The 18,875-nt window shown below is 42.9% G+C and overlaps 1 protein-coding gene across 1 annotated transcript; it reads right to left on the minus strand.

The window, feature by feature from the left end:
- Positions 1-249: 249 nt before the first annotated feature.
- LOC138745200 (hydroxylysine kinase-like) lies at positions 250-17,407 on the minus strand. The gene is given in 6 exon segments (XM_069902257.1): positions 250-560; positions 563-727; positions 6,192-6,375; positions 9,985-10,124; positions 10,299-10,635; positions 17,326-17,407. Coding segments are annotated over 5 exon segments (1,137 nt in total). The 5' UTR covers positions 17,326-17,407.
- Between the last annotated feature and the right edge of the window lie 1,468 nt (positions 17,408-18,875).

Consider the following 18,875-nt stretch of genomic DNA (forward strand, 5'->3'; position numbering starts at 1 on the left):
TATCCACCCATCACCATATCCACACCATCACCATATTCATCCTATTCTGGAGGGAGCCTGAGTGATTGTGGATAGGTTGTGGAATTATCATAGACAGATAATTCAGTTGCAATCAGTAAAGTGACTAAAAGGTGGATGTCATGTTGGTGAAAAATGCTCCATCTAAGCATTGATAGGATTTCAGTTGGTGACCATATTTGATAATGAGGGGTTCTTGTGCCCAGACTACAAGGGGCTCTTGTACCGAGGCTATGCAGAATCAGTGGGAATTTCACTGGTGAGGTAGGTCCTGGCCGTCTCAAACCAAACCTTCTCCGCCTTTTCTTTCCCTAGCTCCCAGAGATGGTGGAGATACTTCCAGCCAGTTCCCGCCGTGGTCTGAAAGTACTCGCTGTTGTCTGGGTAAAGCAAAGTACTGTACCTTGACAAAACCAGCGTTTGAGAAAATCTGCAAAGAACCAACAAATACAAGGCATCCCTCTCCTGTGTAGTTAAAGGGATCACACTTTCGAAGCCAGCGAGAATGTGGCCACCAACTCGCATGGGGTCATTGCTCTCAAGCATATGGCCACGTCCCATACATGGTAACCATAGCTCATGTCTTCAAAGTCCAGGATACCCGAAATGTCCAGCTCCTGTTGCAGGTGATCTGGGATGGAGTGATCAGCTGGTGAACGAAGAGGCTGGACTAGAATGTTGGTATGGCTGAAGTCTCCGTGATTAATGCCTGTACAAGAACACAAATGTTGCAATGTTGTATTGCCCATCAGTAAATGGCAATATATACTTCTTGTTGATCCCCTGGATTGAATGTAATGATAGAGTGAGGGATGCAGCAGGCCATGACGTTACAGAGTGTAGTGGTGTACATCTCTGGTCCTGCTCACAGTGTTTCAGAGGTGCTCAGTTTTCAGCTGCCAGATCCATTCTATGTCTATCCCATTTAAGGGGTCCTCAGTAGAAAGTAGGACTTTATCTCTACAAGATTTCTGCCTTAATCCCACCTATTAATACCTCAATTGGATGTAGTTTTATCTCAATCCTTAGCAAGGGGAAGCTACCAGAAACTTTTTATGAAGCTGCAATTTTTTAATATTTAAAAAGAATAAGGTCCCCTTAAACTATTCTTGAACTCGTTATCTTTGAGACTCACTCAGGACTTGGAGTTTAATATTATAGGGGAAATATATAATCATCAATCAGACCATAAACAGCTGTTGTCTTCCTTGTATGAACTAACTCTTACTGTCTAGAGATAATTCTCCGGATGGAATTTTTTTTAAAAACTACAGGAACAAGATTTCCAACAAATATTTTCTGAGTCTACATGGGATTTAATTTTGAGCCGTATTCATTCATCTTCTCTTTGTGCTAGACATTCGCTATTGCAATTTAAAGAAGTACAGGTCCCCACAATTCCAAAACCCAATTGGCTAAATTTTATGCTAATTCATTTTCTACATGCAATAAATGTAAAATTGAAGATAGTTTATTGTGCTGAAGATCCAACTGCGCTGGGGAGGTCACGTCTCCAGAATAGAGGACCATCGCCTTCCCAAGATCGTGTTATATGGCGAGCTCTCCACTGGCCACCGTGACAGAGGTGCACCAAAGAAGAGGTACAAGGACTGCCTAAATAAATCTCTTGGTGCCTGCCACATTGACCACCCGCCAGTGGGCTGATATCGCCTCAAACCGTGCATCTTGGCGCCTCACAGTTCGGCAGGCAGCAACCTCCTTTGAAGAAGACCGCAGAGCTCACCTCACTGACAAAAGACAAAGGAGGAAAAACCCAACACCCAACCCCAACCAACCAATTTTCCCTTGCAACCGCTGCAACCGTGTCTGCCTGTCCCGCATCGGACTTGTCAGCCACAAACGAGCCTGCAGCTGACGTGGACATTACCCCTCCATAAATCTTCATCCGCGAAGCCAAGCCAAAGAAGAAATATATTTTGATTATGTCCATCTCAATTATTGAGAAGGCATATTTCATACACTTTCTTTAGTTTTTAATATTAATTTGGCTCTATCTCCTTTTATTGCCGTGTTTGAAATATGCGGGCTCAATGATCCAATATTGAATTCTTCGCAATCCCATCGAGTGGCTTTTGCCTCCCTGATCGCCAGAAGGGCCATACTAATGAAATGGAACTATGCTGTCTGATGCAATGGCTTGTCTCTCTTTAGAAAAAAATTAGATGCTCCACGACTGTAATGAATGTAAACTTTATTTCTTTATGGGGTTCTTTTCTTAATTACTTCCTAAATTTTTAAACTTAACTAATTTTTGATTCTTGATCTCATTGTTTTTTTTCATTATCAGATAGTGGACGATGTATTTTGCCAACAGCCTCGAAAGGTTGGGGGTCGAATTTGGAGATTCGCCAGTTTTTTTTTTCCTTTTTTCCATGTAATTTTTAAAAATATAATGTAGGTTTTGTAATTTCTGTTATTAGTATCATATAAATTTGATTATTGCTCTAATCATGTTTATTTATCTATGTAACATTTTTAAGTGAAATTAATAAAAATGTTGAAAAAGGATTCTGTCTTCACAAACATCAATGGTGCTTAATTCCCTGGGGGGATAGGATAAACCTCCCGTTACTCAACCTAGTCCACCCACATCACTGCAACACACATGAAAGTGCATCAGCACTTCTACTTCCTCAGAAGCCTGAGGACATTTGACATGTCACCTCCATCCCTTAGAGGGTGCATTGCTGTGTGGTACAGGCAGGAAACTGCAGAGGGCAGTGAATGTGGCTCAGGACATCGCATGCACATTATCACCATCTACTTTATTTATATCTCTTGTTATCTTTGGAAAAATCAAACATATGAAAGGATTCATCCCATCCCAGCCACACTGCCTTTGCACCCCAAAATCACCAGATTTTGAATAGTTCTCTATTCAAAGGGGAGATGGTTAAAGGCATCAAGGATAAGGAGAGAAAGCAGGAGTAGTAGGGTATTGAGGATGCATTATCAGCCACAATCGCATTGAATGCTAGAGCATGCTCAAAAGACCGAATGGCCTGATCCTGTTTCTATGTAACTCTGCATGTTTGCATCCCAATTTACTTGAACTAGACAGGAGATGTCTAACTGATCTGTGTACAAAACAAATCTCAGTACATGTGACAATAAACTTGAATTTGTACTGGGCATTGGTCACTTCCACCCTTGGACAGATGTGTGTGACAAAGGTAGTTTGGTGAGGAGGAGGTCAAGTGGCTTGGTTCTCTCACTACTGACTTAACCTGGCACTGATGTTCTTCAGAATGCAAACAACGTAGTCAGTGACGATACTGTCCAGCCACTCTTAGTGATGACATTGAAGTCCAAAAGACATTGTGTGTCCCCGCCACTTTCAGTGTTTCTGACTGTGTTGTTCCACATGAAGGAGCACGATTCTGCTGAGAAAAGGGTGGTGGGTGATATTGGGATATTTCCTTGGCCATGTTTATCCCAAAGACTTCATGTGCTCTTGAGTCAGTGTTGATGGGTCCAAAGACCATTCATTCCTGCCTGGCAACCAGCCCTGATGGATGTGCCTACTGGTACGACAAGGGGTTTTAATGGAGGAGGCTTACATATTGTCTGTAAGCTAAGACAGTGTGAGTACAAGTATTTCGGGCTGTGGGACAGCCCTCCAAACTTAGAAACCCTTCTTCAGATGTTTATGAGGATTTTACAAGGTTGACCAGTTTTGTTACGTCCAAATATAGTGTCTTTGTCAATGCCCTTAGTTCATAAAGGTTTAGTCCTTTGGTACGTGAATGTTCCTGGGTTATTCTTAGGGTTAATCACCTCTGGACTCATGTACTTGGCCATTCTGGGTAAAGTGCCAGATTCCTTTCTATGAATGGTCCTTAGGACAATCCAATACCTCTCATGGTCATCAATACCAGGTCGACTTGCTGTTTACTTTCATACATGGTAGAGCAGAACCAGAATTGAATTTCCCCAGGTGCTGTGGTGGAGATGAACATGGGGCCCCAGATGGTAAATCCAGTCTCTCAATTGCTAGTCTGGTCACTTACACTGCACTCATGAAAACCCTCACCCAACGTGAATAGAGGAAATTTCTTCTTGCCCTATTACATCCTTGCACGATGTGTGTTATGATTAATGAGGATAATGGTTGATTGTTGGATAAAATGGCTGGGGTCAGGGCAGCTGACTGATATTCCACTCCATTGTCAACAGTGAGTCAGAATGATACCACTTACTTTTTCACAACTGCCCAGCTTACGCAAAGTCCCACCCTTTTACGCTTCATGACTCCAGTGTGGGGAATTTCATCTTTTTTTAAAATATTTTATTTAAGAATTTTTAAAACCACCATTACGTTTCAATTATTAATGGATTGTGCTGGCCCACGGCCCACTCCACGGACTGGCTCAGCAAACAGCCATCAAAGTAGACAGCACGTGGGGTGAGACGCCTGCTCCCATAGACCGCAGGAATAGTGGTTGATTTGATCAATCACCACCAGCGGATTGCAGGGGGGCCAATCTGGGCCCGAGCATCATGGACAGCCAATCAGCAGCCAGCCTTGCTCAAGCCACACCCCGGTGGTGACATGGCCGGTTACCTATAAAAGGCAGAGCTTCCACCCAATAAAGCCAGTGTCGATTACACTCCCTTGGTGTGCAAGTCTTCTTTCAACATCGAGGTATAACCCATTATACCTCAAGCTATAATCATAGTGATCCTGCTACAGGATTATATATATAAAAGGTAATATATGTGGTATCTTAACCTAATCCCTCCCTTTTTCCCACCACCCTCCTCCCTCCCATCTACCCCCTAAAAAAGAAGAGAAGGAGATTATCAAAATAGAAATACAAATTCAAATCAACAGCTATAAAACCGAAAACCACCACCAGGGCGAATTATTGAGAACAAATTTTTCAAACCAACATATTGGAAATATGGGCACCATATTTTCAGAAAAAAAAAATATTCATAACATAATCTTTAAGTTATTTTTTCAGGAGGAATACAAATTCTCAATTTGGTTCTGCCATCTTTGCATTCCTAAATCCATATTCGATTTCCAAGTAATAGCTACACATTTCATGGACACAGCTAAAAGCTAATCATAAAAATTCAATTTGATACATAGTTAATCTTAATTTTAAACTAAACATTTTAATGTTCACCAACAAAAATAACATTGGGTCCAGCAGGAATTTTACCTTTAATATTTTCTCCAAAAATACTTTAATTTGTATCAAGAAAACTTAAACTTAGTACATTGCCATGTCAAATGAGAAAAATAACCTATCACTTTACCACATCTAAAACATAAATTGATAATATTAAATTAAATCTCTTTTTAATTTTTGAGGAATTTAATTGATGTGAAATGTTGTATTGTACCAATTCATGCTTATATTAATAATTTTAGTCATGTTATCTTTACATAACATTCTCCAATCATTTTGATCTATTTTTCTATCAAAATCAATTTCCCATCTTAATCTTGATTTATGAATATCTGGTTGGGTATCTCATCTGTCTCATGACCCTACCAGTGAGTACCTCGTCGGAAGTCGCATCACCTACCAATCAAGGTTGGACTCCGCCCACCCATTAGAATACACTTGACCATTGGCCCCTTTTATCACCTCGTGATTATCTGGGCCAGACCTTCCAGTCTACTGTACTATAAAATCCACCACCTGGAGTAACTCTTTCTCTTTTGCTCTTCAGTGCTGAGACAAACCCTGCTCCACGCTAGGTCGCAAACTTTGACAACGCTGGAGGAGTCGTTAGTAAGGTGTGCACTATATAGGGATCGGGACTGTTGTATATTCATGTAGCGTTGATAGCATCTGTGCTGTACCCATGTTAAACAAGGAGCGGAGAGTAGCTTATTGTATTCCTTGATTGTGATATAGGTCTGTATAAACAGTTGCTGGTACTGGTAATCGTATCCATGTGACTGTGTTGTACTGTGCTTGTATGAGTGCAACCAGTTGATAATATCAGTAGTGTTAAGTTGGATGTGACTGATTATACTGTGTTGTGTGATTTTGGGAGTACTAGTACGTGCTATCCCCTTACGTCTGTTTTGATAAAAATCCTGTCAGTGTTCAGCCTGACTCATTGCCCTTCATCCTATCAAACTTGTTTCCCTTCCTACACCACCGTGACCAAGAGAGATGGGCACTTACTTTGCCGGAAGTTGCTCATGTTTGGCAGTATCGTCTCCATAAATTGCTGAATGATTTGCTGCACGGTTTGACGATGCCGGTCCTCCTCCACTGCAAACAAATACTTGTTCAGCTGGTGCATGTTTGAAAATATCCAGAGGAAAGAATCTCGCTGCAAGCTCTTCAAGTTGGGGTGCTGGAATTCCTAAATAATTGGACAAATCCATTACATTTATCCACCAACAACTATTTCAACCCAGTTTGAAGATAGCTTTAAGAATTTTGCTTTTTATATTAATTTAGTTCCAATGGGTCCAGAATCAGCTGCTGACAAAGGGGCCAGATCACTAAAGGTGGATCTAGTCAAGAGATTACTGCACTTTAGATAACAGATGGTGTGAGGTTGCCTCACTCCACACAGCCACAAGTTCAATACAAATGTTCTCAACTCAGCAGAGAAAACCTCCTTCCACTGGTTGACCCTTCCTCCAAAAGGATCAGCACTTATTAGAAAGCAGCATTTTTACATTGCAGCACCCATGATGTGAAAGGTTAACGGTCTACGGTGGATTATCCACGTTACACAATGTAAGACTTTGGCCAATACTAAATGAAGTATGGGTGAAGTCAACACTTTCTGACTTTCTTTCAAACCAAGTGTGGAGTAATGGATTATTGTTTTGGAAAGCAACAGATGAATGGACTCGAAGATTGGGTCCAGTGCCACAATCTGTCTGAATGCAATTTGCTGTTCTAGGAAGGTGATGTGGTTTATCAAGCGGAGGGAGTCAAACAGGCTTTTTTTCAGAGAGAGGGAGAGAATATAGTTCTATCATTTAGCAGCAGCAGCTGGGACTGGAACAGGACAAGCTGGAAAACTTGTGGAAAACACCATCTTGAAAATGGGTTGTGAGTTCTTAGTTCAGCCTGCTCAAAGTCCTTGTGGTCCATACAAGAGGAGATAGCTGGCTGTATAGTGTTTCACTTGGAATAAGGGAAACAGAAAATAAACTCTGTGGTGACCTGAAAGAAAGAGGTTATCACCTGGAAAACCCTCATGGGGCAAGTTTCTTTATCAAGACACTGAAGTGGCTGACTGGAAGGAATCAGTTGTGGGAGTCCAGAGAACAACAAATCTCTCCCTGAAAATGGACAAGAACCTTCCTGAGCAGTAACCATTTACCTTTCAAGCACCAAAGCCTGGTAAACTTTATAAATGTTCAATTCTGTGCACAGTATTAGAATTATCTGCAACCAGTAAACTTGGAGGAATGAGAAGTGAGATTGGACTGTGAATCAAAGAACTTTTCTCAACTTACACACGCATTACATACATGTGCACTTAGAATTAGAAGAGGGTTAAGTTGGGTTAAGTTATGTTAATAGTAATAAGTTAAAGTTTGATCCTATTTTCATGTTTAAAGATAATTAAAAGTAACTTTTGTTTAAGTAAGCATTTGTCTTGGTGAATTTCTATTGCTGCTGGGATTTGGGGTCCTCTGGGCCCATAACACAGGCTATAAAAGCAGTTCACATAAACTGATGTTGTATTGCATTGATACAGATTGAATGCACATTGATGCAGATGTTCTTCAGACAATAGCATAGTGAGTGTACTCAACGATAGCCTTTATTGTCTTCAGGAAGATTCAATACAGCAAAAATGTCTCATCAATATCGCCACAGCTGCAATACATTCTGTTACATTTGCCGCGAGAATACGCTTAACGTGTAAAGACCCAGCATGGCTGTATTTAATAAGAAGGCCTATGAGCTCTACTTTGGTTATAAAATTGGCAACCAAGACAAAACCTGGGCTCCTCACATTTGTTGTGCAACATGAGAGCTTGGCTCAGAGGTACTTGGAAGTCAACTCCATTTACAGTCCCAATAATATGATGAGAGCAGAAAGATCACATGACGGATTGTTGCTTCTGTCAGAACAATATATCCGGCATATCTGCTAAAAATAAGAAATCTATTGAATACCCCAGTCTGCCTTTAGCCATGGGACCAATGCCGTATGGTCACAGTTTGCCAGTTCTGAGGCCACCAGAGATATGGAGCCTGTATGAGGCAGATGAAGATGCCACAATGCACGAACCAGATGTGGAAAATGACACTGACCCAGATGTTGAACGGTTTATGCTTGGGTTATCCTCAACTGATAGCACAGCCGGAATTAAATGAGCTGGTCAGGGACTGAGGTTTGACACAAGCAAAAGCAGAACTACTGTACTTGGTTCAAGACGGCAAGGATGGGGTTTGCTTTCACCAAGTATGAAAATTTCTGTGTTTTGGAGCCGACAAGAGCATTTGACAATCTTCTTTACACAGGTTGACAACCTTTGTTTCTGATGGGATGTTCAGGGCTTTGGGTTTTGTGTAAGACCCACAGCAATGGTGTCTTTTTTATAGATTCATCATAGTTAAGCCTAAAAGTTGTCCTGTTACATAATGGCACTGTTCACCCTTCAGTACACATTGGCTATGCAGTACACATGAAAGAAACCTATGGCAACATGGAACTGTTGTTGAAACATACACAGTACTACAAGTACAATTGAGACCTAAAAGTATTGCCACTGCCACTTTGAATGCAGTTCGGATGCACCAAGGAATGTTGTTTCATTTGGCTAAAGGGTCACATTACGTTAAAAAGAACTGGCCACTCCATAAGCATTTGGATCCAGGACAGAAAGGTGTGGCACATAAACCACTTGTTGACCCAACAAAGATATTTCTGCTCTTCTTCATATAAAATTTGAATTTGGATTAATGAAATTCAGATTGATGAAATGTTTTGTGAAAGCAATGAACAAAGAAGGTGATGGATTTCACTATTTGAGACAGATGTTTCCAAGAATAACTGATGCCAAGATTAAGGAAGGCAAGTTATCAATGACAGGTGGTTTGAAGATCTGTGAGGGAGGCCGAAGAAAATAGCTTGGAAGGCATTTAAAGATGTGGTTGAGAATTTTCCTGGCAACTACAGAGCAGCAAACTACATCCAGCTGATTGATAACATGCTTCCAACATACAAAACCATGAAGTGGTTGAAAATTCATTGAAGTCATTGAAAATTCACTTTCTGCATTAATGCTTGGATTTCTTCCCTGCTTATCTTGGTGCAGTCAGTGAAAGGTTTCACCAGGACATTGTGCAGTATCAGGGCAACTGGAATCCATCAGTGATGAATGACTATTGTTGGACTCTGACGTGAGAGGCATCAGATGCTGAGTGCAACTGAAAATCAGCGGCAAAACATTTTTAGGACAGTTGAACTAACACAAAGTGTCAGCATCATTATGTGATTAAATATTGGAAATTCAATAAAAATTAATTTAACATTTCTCCAACTGCCAACGTGATACAGCAAATCTGAAATTATCTTTGTGTTCAGCTTTAAGTTGTCTATCATAATCCACAATTTTATTTAAGGAACCAAACATTTTGGAAAAAAATTGTCATCCAGTATTATTTGACAAAGACATTTCTGGATGAACAGTCTTTGACCTTAATCCGGTTTCCCTCTCCCTAAATGATGCCTGTTCCATTGAGTGTTTCCAGCATTTCCTGGTTTTTTTTCCCTTCTGCTTCGTACCTGGCCTCTCGTCTGTGATGCCCCGAGAACTTAAATAACAAGGAAGCCTATTAAATAAATCACTTCAAATAGAGATTGTTTCAAGGTAAAGAGACCCAAAGTAGGACTGATTTGTTCGCACAGGTAGCACATTGATTGAAATGAGAAAAGCGGGTATGACCCCCAGAAACCGTTTCTTCAGACAATGGCTAGAGACCAAGGTGGACTTACTTTCAGAGCCTTGTTAATCTGAGCAAGAGTTTGGCCAACCTTGTACAAGATCTGTGGGTTTGCAGGGATTTTCTGCAGTGGAGTTCCTGGTAGGTAGGTGAACAAACGGACCATGTGCTTCTTGAACTCTTGACCACAGCCTGCAAAATATACAGCAGTTTCTTGCTGTTAGCCAGCTTAACCTTTCTGAAACTGAAAAAATTAAATGTTTCCAATTAGAAGGTGTTTTTGAAGGAATTATGTAAATGAAAAAAACAAGCCTCCAGCTTTTGAAATTATATCAACAGAAAAGGCATACGATAAATGATACCCACTAATCGTCTCCAGTGACTTAACCTTGCCATCAATGGTTGGGATTGGTGTGGGGGTGGGGAAACCTTTCCGGTTCAAAGACATCATGACTTGAGTTTGAACTTCCACCATATCGGCATCCTGGCTGTCGGCCGTGTTCAGCACCTTGAGGACGTAGCTCTCGCTCGGATCTCCACTCGCCAGGGTCTCAGATACCAGGACGTGGAAGTTCTGGTCCATATAACTGGGCAGTGGTTGGACTTTGGAGACCTTCAGACCATACAATCGTCCAACCAACTCCACCGCCTGGGCCTCACTCACTGAGGGTTTGATTGAAGCAGCTTTCTCTGAGTCGTCCATCTGGAAGACAGGAAAATAACAAATCTCATTAAGTAAATGCAGAACAGCCCTTTGGCCCACAATAATGTGATGACCTATCTATACAAAACAAAGCCCAAAATCTATCTCATAACTCTTTCTTTCATCCATGTCTCTTAACTGTCCTTATTGTTCCATTCTCCACCACCACCCCTGACAATACATTCCAGGCCCTCACCAACTCTCTGTGTTTAAAAACTTACTCCTGATGACTCCTCCAAACTTTACTTCCTTCACTTTGTACAGATGTCCTCTGGTGTTTGCTATTTTTGCCCTGGGAAAAAGGTGCTGATTGTCTATCCAATCTGTGCCTCTCACAATCTTGTAAACCTCTATTAAGTCACTTCTCATTCTTCTTCTTCATGCCACATGCTCTGCTAACTTTGCCTCATCAGATAAATTTTTCCAATTCAGGTAACATCCTGGTAAATCTCCTCTGCACCCTCTCTGTAGCTTCCACATCTTTCTTGTAATGAGGTGACCTGAACCGAACACAACATTCCAAATGTGGTCTCACCAGAGATTTATAGAGCTCATGACTCCTGAATTCAATCCTCGATTAATGAAACCCAGCATATTAGAGGTCTTCTCAGCTATCCTATCAACCTGCACAGCAACCTTGAGAGATCTATGGACTTGGTCGCCAAGGTCCCTCTGTTCTTCCACTCTGTTAAGTACCCCACTATTAACCATATATTCTATCTTTGTTTCACGCAAAATGCATCACCTCACACTTGTCCAGATTGAACGTCAGCTGCCACTTTTTTGCCCAACGACAGCTTTCAGCGCTATCCACAATACCTCCAACCTTCATATCATCTGTAAACCTACTGATCTATACCCCTCGTTCCACATCAGGTCATTTATAAACCACAAAGCACAGGGGTCCCAGAACAGATCCCAGCAGAATTTCATTATTCACTGACCTCCAGGCAGAATACTTTCCGATCCCTACTACTCTCTGCTTTTTACAGGCAAGTCAAATCCGAATCCTCATGGGCAGGATTTCACGTATCCCATGTCTCATGGGTCAGAATTGGGTGGTGTTCAAGGACTCTGCTGAGAATCTGAATGAGTACACCTCCAGACCACAATCAGTGAGGATTGGTACGAACTTCTCCACCATCTCCATCAGTACCAGAGCACCACAGTTCTTAGCCCCCTGCTCTGCTCACTTTACACCTACGACTGTGTGGCTCGATACCACAATAACACCAGCTACAAATTTGCCGATGAAACAACAGGTAGTGGGTTGTATGAAGGAAGGGTTGAGTCAGCACACAGGAGGGAGGTTGAAAACTTGGCTGAATGGGGCTCCAACAACAATCTTGCACTCAATGTCACCAAAACTAAGAAAGGTATACAATGCATTGATCAATGGGGGGATCAGAGGTGGAGAGGGTGAGCAAATTAAGTTTTTGGGAGTCCCTATCACGGAGGATCTTTCCTGGACCCAACACACCAATGGCATCATAAAGAAAGTGCGACAGAGCTTCTACTTCCTCAGGAGTTTGCGTTGGTTTGGTACAAGACCAGAAACCCTGGCAAATTTCCCAGGAAAGTGTACTGACTGGCTGCATCATGGTTTAGTTTGGAAATACCAATACCCTTGAGCATAAAGGCCTCCAAAAAGTAGTGGACCCTACCCAGGACATCACAGGCAAAACCCACTGTTGATTACACCTACAGGGAATGCTGCCGAAGGAGGGCAGCAGCAATCAAAGACCCACACCACCAAGGAAAGAGGTATCGGTGCCACAATACTCACACCCCCAGGTTCAGGAACAGCTGCTCCCCCTCCACCATCAGACTCCTCAACGACAAACTCAATCAGGGACTCTTACTGTGCACTTTATTGATTTTCTTCTTGTTTCTCCCTGTATTGCACATTCAGTTTGTTTACATTCGTTATCTGTTTAAAGTTCTTTGTTTACACTGTGTATACTTTTTTTCCCCCACTGCCAATTAGTGGTAATTCTGCTCGCCTGCGAGACAAAAGAATCTCAGGGTTGTATGTGATGTCATGTATGTACTGACCATAAATCTGAAATCTGAATGGATCTCCCAAGGGGGATCTTGTCAAATGCCTAACTAAAATCCACATACACTGTATCTACTACCCTACCTTCATCAATGTCTTTTGTAACTTCCTCAATAAACTCTATTAGGGCTCATGAGGCATGATCTACCCCTCCTAAAACAAAGCTGACTATCCCTTGGAAGATTGTACTCCTCTAAAGGCTCATGAATCCTGTCCTTTAGAATCCTCTTCCATAGTTTGACCACCACTGATGTAAGACTCACCGGTCTATAATTCCCAGAATTCTCCCCATTACCTTTTTTAAACAAGGGGCTACATTTGCCATTCTCCCATCCTCCAGCATCTCCCCTGTGACCAAGGAGGAAGCAAAGTCATCGCCAAATGCCCCAACAATCTTTTCCTTTCCTCCCACAGCAACCTGGGGCATATCTCATCTGGTCCCGGAGATTTATCAATCCTAATGTTTTTAAGTAGATTCAGCACTTCCTCTTTCTTAATCTCCACATGGTCCAGCACACAAGCTTGTTGTTCTCTGACCTCACCTTGACCAAGGCCCTTTTTTCTGGTAAATACTGAAAGTATTCCGAATCAGAATTTCTTGTCGTGAACGAGTTACACAATTCGTTGTTTCGCAGCAGCATCACATTCAAATAAACCACCTGACAAGGTGTTGCAGGGGATGGGTGGGAAAATACACCTCGTTCCACCCTGACCCCCGCAAGGATTCCATTCCATTCTCTCAATACCTCTGATTCTGTCCAATCTGCACCCAGGATGAGGACTTCCATGCCAGATCATCAGAGATGTCCTCCTTCTGTAAACAACGCGGCTCTACCACGATCACCTCGGCCCTCACCTGCATATCCTCTATTACTCGCACATCTGCCCTGGCCCCCTCCACCCCTACGCACAAGAAGGACAGGATTCCTCTTGTTCTCCTCTGCCACCCCACCAGCCTCCGCATCCAACTCATCCTCCTCCACCATATATGCCACCTACTATGTGATCCCACCACTAGACACATATTCCCCTCTCCACCTTCCACAGGGACTGCTTCCTCTGTGACTCCCTTGTCTACTACTGCCTCCCCTACAATTGTCCCCTTGGGGCCTACTCCTTTGACTCCAGGAGATGCTACACTTACACCCACACCTCCTCCCTCAGCACCATTCGGGGCACCCAAAAGTCCTTCCAAATGAAGCAACATTTCATTTGCAAATCTGCAGGGATCATTTACTGCGTCCGGTGCTTTCACTGTGGTCTCCTCTATATCGGAGATTGGACGTAGACTGGGAGATCACTTTGTTCAGCACCTCAACTCTGTCTGCTGCAATAGCGTGGATCTCACAGTGGTCACCCTTTTCAATTCTCCATCCCATTCCCTTGCTGTCTTGTCTGTTCATGGTCTCATGAACTCCCAGACTGAGACCACCCGCAATTTGGAGGAACAACACCTCATCTTCCATCTAGGCTCCCTCCAACCGAATGGCATTAATATCGACTTCTGACTACCATTAAGAACTCCACCAACCCCCGTCGTCTCTCCATTCTCTGTCTTCTTTCGCACAGCCATGAAAAATTCAACCTATTGCATCCAATTAACACCTTTTGATTGAATTCTGAGACTTTCTGATATTTCCTGCTTCTACCATTTCTGATTTTTCCTTGAAGAAGGGCTCAGGCCCAAAATGTCAGCAATATATCTTTGTCTCCTATAGATACTGAAAAGACCAGCTGAGTTCCTTCAGCATGACGGTGTGTTTATTAAACATGACTACATTAATATACATTCCATTGCTCTGTCCATAATCCATAATATTATGATACCCTGAAATGTGGGACTTAGGCATAAAAATTGCTGTAATTCTTTATGGTCAGTCCAAATCGTATACAAATAACCTTGAATAAAATCAGGAATGTGGCCTTTAATCACAAGTGAATTTAAAACTGGGCATTAAACAGGAAAATCTGCAGACACTGTGATCATATTGCAATATGTAAAAGTGCTGGAGAAACTCAACAAATCACACAGTGTTAATAGGAAGCAAAGGGATACAACCAATATGTTGGGCTTGAGCCCTTTGCCAATCCGTACACTATAGACACAAGTCAGGTTTAATTTTCTCCCCTTTAAGTTCTCAGTTCTGAGGAAGTATACTGGTCCCCTTCCAGTTGAGGTGTAACCCATCCTTTTTGTACAGATCATACCTTCACCAGAACAAATCCCAATGATCCAGACACCTGAAGCCCCTGAACCAGTTATACAGCTATACATTCATCCTATTCTTACCCTCCTTGGTGCATAGCACAGGCAGCAATCCTGACCCTTAAGATCCTGTCAATTTCTTTGCTAGCTTCCAGCATTCTCTCTTCAGGACCTCTTCCCTTTTCTTACCCATGTTGTTGATACCAATATGTACCATGATTTCTGCCTGCTCACCCTCCCTTTTCACCATGCCATGGTCCCAATCTGAGACATCTCTGACCCTGCCACCTGGGAGCGACAAACCAGATGTCTCTTTCGTGTCTATAGAATCTCCTGTCTGCTCCTCTATTGACTCCCCTACCACTACAGTTCTCCTATTTTCCCTTCTTTGCCACAGGTCCAGGCTCAGTGCCAGCACTTTCCTGCTTGCTTTGCTTTCTTCTTCTCCTGAGTGTCACCCAGCTATCTGCCCCCCGCAGCTTCGGTGTGGCTGCCGGCTTGAGGTTCTTACCGATGAATTCCTCATTCTCCCATACGAGCTGAAAGGTCATCGCACCGCAGCACTAATTCCCTAACACGATCTGGAAGGAGCTGCATCTCAATGCACCTCGCACAGATATCTCCCAGAATTCCCACATCTCACAAGTTGAAGACTCCACTGACACTGTTGCCATTCTGGCCATTCTTCTCGCACCAATTCAAGGTCAAAGAATAAATAAGAATAAACTCTCACCGGAGTCTTCCCTTAGTCTCTACCTCTTGAGCCGAAGCCTCAACTTACCACTCTAACTCTGGCCCACTCACACAATGGCTCTTCCTATTTTGCTTACACTATTCACTTTAGAACCATAGAACACTACAGCACATAAAACAGGCCATTGGCCCTTCTAATCTGTGCCAAAACATCATTCCGCTAGTCCCACTAACCTATTCCATAACCGTCAAGACCTCTCCCAACCATGTATCTTCCTTCTGAAACTATACTTTCACTCCAACTCCCATTCACTGGAAAGATTGGGCTAATAGGTGACAAGGACATCATCCCAGAGCTAGAACATTGCCTGGTCCCACAGCTTTTACCACATTCAGCCATCTCGGCTGCTTTTGACATCACAAGGAATAGAAGCCAAGAATTGGCTTTATCGATTGTGGATTCCAGGACCTCAAGATGTTCCGAATGTGAAGGGTATCCATTGTAATCTGTAACTCCCCCCCCCCCCCCCCACCAACCTGCTGGTGAAGTGTTGGAGTTTTGCTGTCTCTAAATAGGGGCTCCACTGTGGGAGTGGAGCTGAGATCCAACAAGAAGAGCTGGTGGGCTGCGAGATTCAACAATCTGTCAACATGGAAGATTCCCTGGCACAAAAAAGTAACCCTTGCTATTTGGCTAGTATGGCTCACCTGCATGCAGGGGCATTTTACTTTAAATTCTAAAGTATTTAATGAACTGAATTTAACTTCCCAATTGCAATGGCAAGATTTGAACTGGAATCTCTGGATTGTGAGATTGCAAAATGAGTTCTAATCTGATCATTTACCATCCGAATAATGTAAGGACTGGAGAGAGGATGTTTTCTCTGGTGGGAGATCTGGGATCAGAGGCAACAGCCTCAAAATACAAAACCTCCCTTTAGAGCGAAGGTGAAGAGGAATTTCTTTGCTCCAAAAGCTGAGAAACTATGGAATTCGTTGCCGCACACAGCAGTGGAGCCAAGTCAGGAAGTGGATCAGTTCTTGGTTAGGAAGGGAATCAAGGGTTATGGGGAGAAAGCAGGAGGATAAGGTTAAAAAGGATAGTAAATCTGCCTCAATGAAATGGTGGGGCGGACTTGATGGGCCATAGAACCACAGGCAGTCTGTGCCGAACCATCATTTCGCCTAGTCCCACTGACCTCCACACCCCTCACATCTATGTGCTTGTCCAAATTTTTCTTAAATGTCAAAATTGAACCCGCATTCACCACTTCAGCTGGCAGCTCGTTCTATACCCCCCACTCATCCCTGAGTACAGAAGTTCCCTCTAAGGTTCCCATCAAACTTTTCCCCTTCCACCTTTAACCCATGTCCTTTGGTTTGTATCTCACCTACCCCCAGTGGAAAAAGCCTACCTACATTTACTCTATCTATCCCCTCATAACTTTGTGTACCTCTGTCGAATCTCCCCTCATTCTTTGACGCTCCAGGAAATAAAGTCTTAACCCGTTTAACCTTTAACTTAATTCCTTAAGTCCCGCAACATCCTAATAAACTTTCTCTGCAATTTTTCTATCTTTCTTGTAATTATGCAACCAAAATTGAATACAGGCCTAACTCTTCTCCTGTGGCTGATGGCCTTGGGAATCTCTTTCTTTATTTAATTAACCAAGTCATAACTTCATTACACTGATTTTAGTTAATCTTTTTCTTTTAAATTAAATGTTCCTACCTTCTATTGGAGGATGTTTTGGTGTGTTCAGTTCCACCGCCCTGTCTTCCACAGACTCATGGGCCGGAAGGGCCTGAGGTCGTGCTGTAACTCAAAATCAAAAAATGTAATTTATCAGGTGAACCTCATGGAACAGCAAAGAAAATTATTCAGCGCATTACCACTCTGTCTCTCTTCCATTGATGTGGGCCCAAGTTTGTCACTTGCCTGTTGTCTGGTCCTGGCTCACCTCGATTCTTCTCCTGCCGAATACCTGCTCTGGAAACAAGCTTCAACCTGAAGTGGTGAATTGCAAGGTTACACCCAAGAGGGCAGCAGAAACAGTTTAGTTAGTTGGAAACTGATTAAAATTTATTTTGAATATAAGGCAGCAGAATTGCCTCAGGGAGGAATAAAAGAGGTGCAGGGACTTGCAGTCCAATCCTGTGGGCACTGATAACATGGGCAGCACAGTTAACATGGCAGTTAGGCCAAAGCTGTTATAGCACCAGCGTCATGTGTTTGAATCTGGCGCTGTCATTATGGAGTTTGTATGTTCTCCCCCTGTCTACGTTGGTTTCCTCCGAGTGCTCTGGTTTCCTCCCGCCCTTAAGACTAGGAGCAGAAATAGACTATTCAGCCTATTGAGTGTGCCCTGCCATTCAATTATGAGCGAATCCATTTACCCTTTCAACCCCACTGCCCATCTTTCTCATAACCTTTGATGCCCTGGCTAATCAAGAACCTATCAATCCCTGCCAAAAACATATGGGGTTTGTGGGCTAATCGGTGTATTTAGGCCGCATGGACAGGTGGGCAGGAAGGGCCTGTTACCGCGCTGTAACTCTAAATTTAAAAAACTTAAATTATAAGGTGAATCTCATGGAATGGTAATTATAGCTTCTCAGCTTGGAGCTGTAATAATAGACCTTTCTATTGCCACAGATGTTGCCCCACCTGTTGATTGGTACAAATTCCAGTTTTATTTCATGTTAGAACTCTCCTATTTGCATTTTTCTTTAATTTTCAGTGAGATATTAGGACTGGGTAAAATGGAGGCACTTCGGGCAGTAGATTGCTGCAGTTGAGGAATGTTGGAAATCTGGGACAGCACAATTGTCCCTGAGGACTTCAGCTACTAGCAAACCGAGTTAGGGAAGTGGAACTGGAGCTGGATGAACTCAGGAGGCAGAGAGGGTGATAGAGAGGAGTTTCAGGGAGACAGTCACCCCCAAACGTCAGGACGCAGGAAGTTGGCTGACTGTCAGGGAGAGGGAAGGGGAATAGACAGACATTCCCATCAACAATAAGTAAACTTGTCCAGGGACAAGTTGTAGTGGTCATGTCTCTGGCACTGAATCTGATCCATCACCTCAGAAAGGAAGGAGGGAAAAGAGGAGAGCAGTAGTGTCAGGGGATTACATAGTGAGAGGAACAGATAAGAGGTTCTGTGAAAGAGATCGAGAATCCCGGATGGTCTGTTGCCTCCCTGGTGCCAGGGTCCGCGATATCTCGGATAGAGTTCACGTCATTCTCAGGAGGGAAAGAGAGCAGCCAGATGTCGTGGTCCA

Source organism: Narcine bancroftii, chromosome 11, assembly GCF_036971445.1.
Source record: "Narcine bancroftii isolate sNarBan1 chromosome 11, sNarBan1.hap1, whole genome shotgun sequence".
NCBI lineage: Eukaryota > Metazoa > Chordata > Chondrichthyes > Torpediniformes > Narcinidae > Narcine > Narcine bancroftii.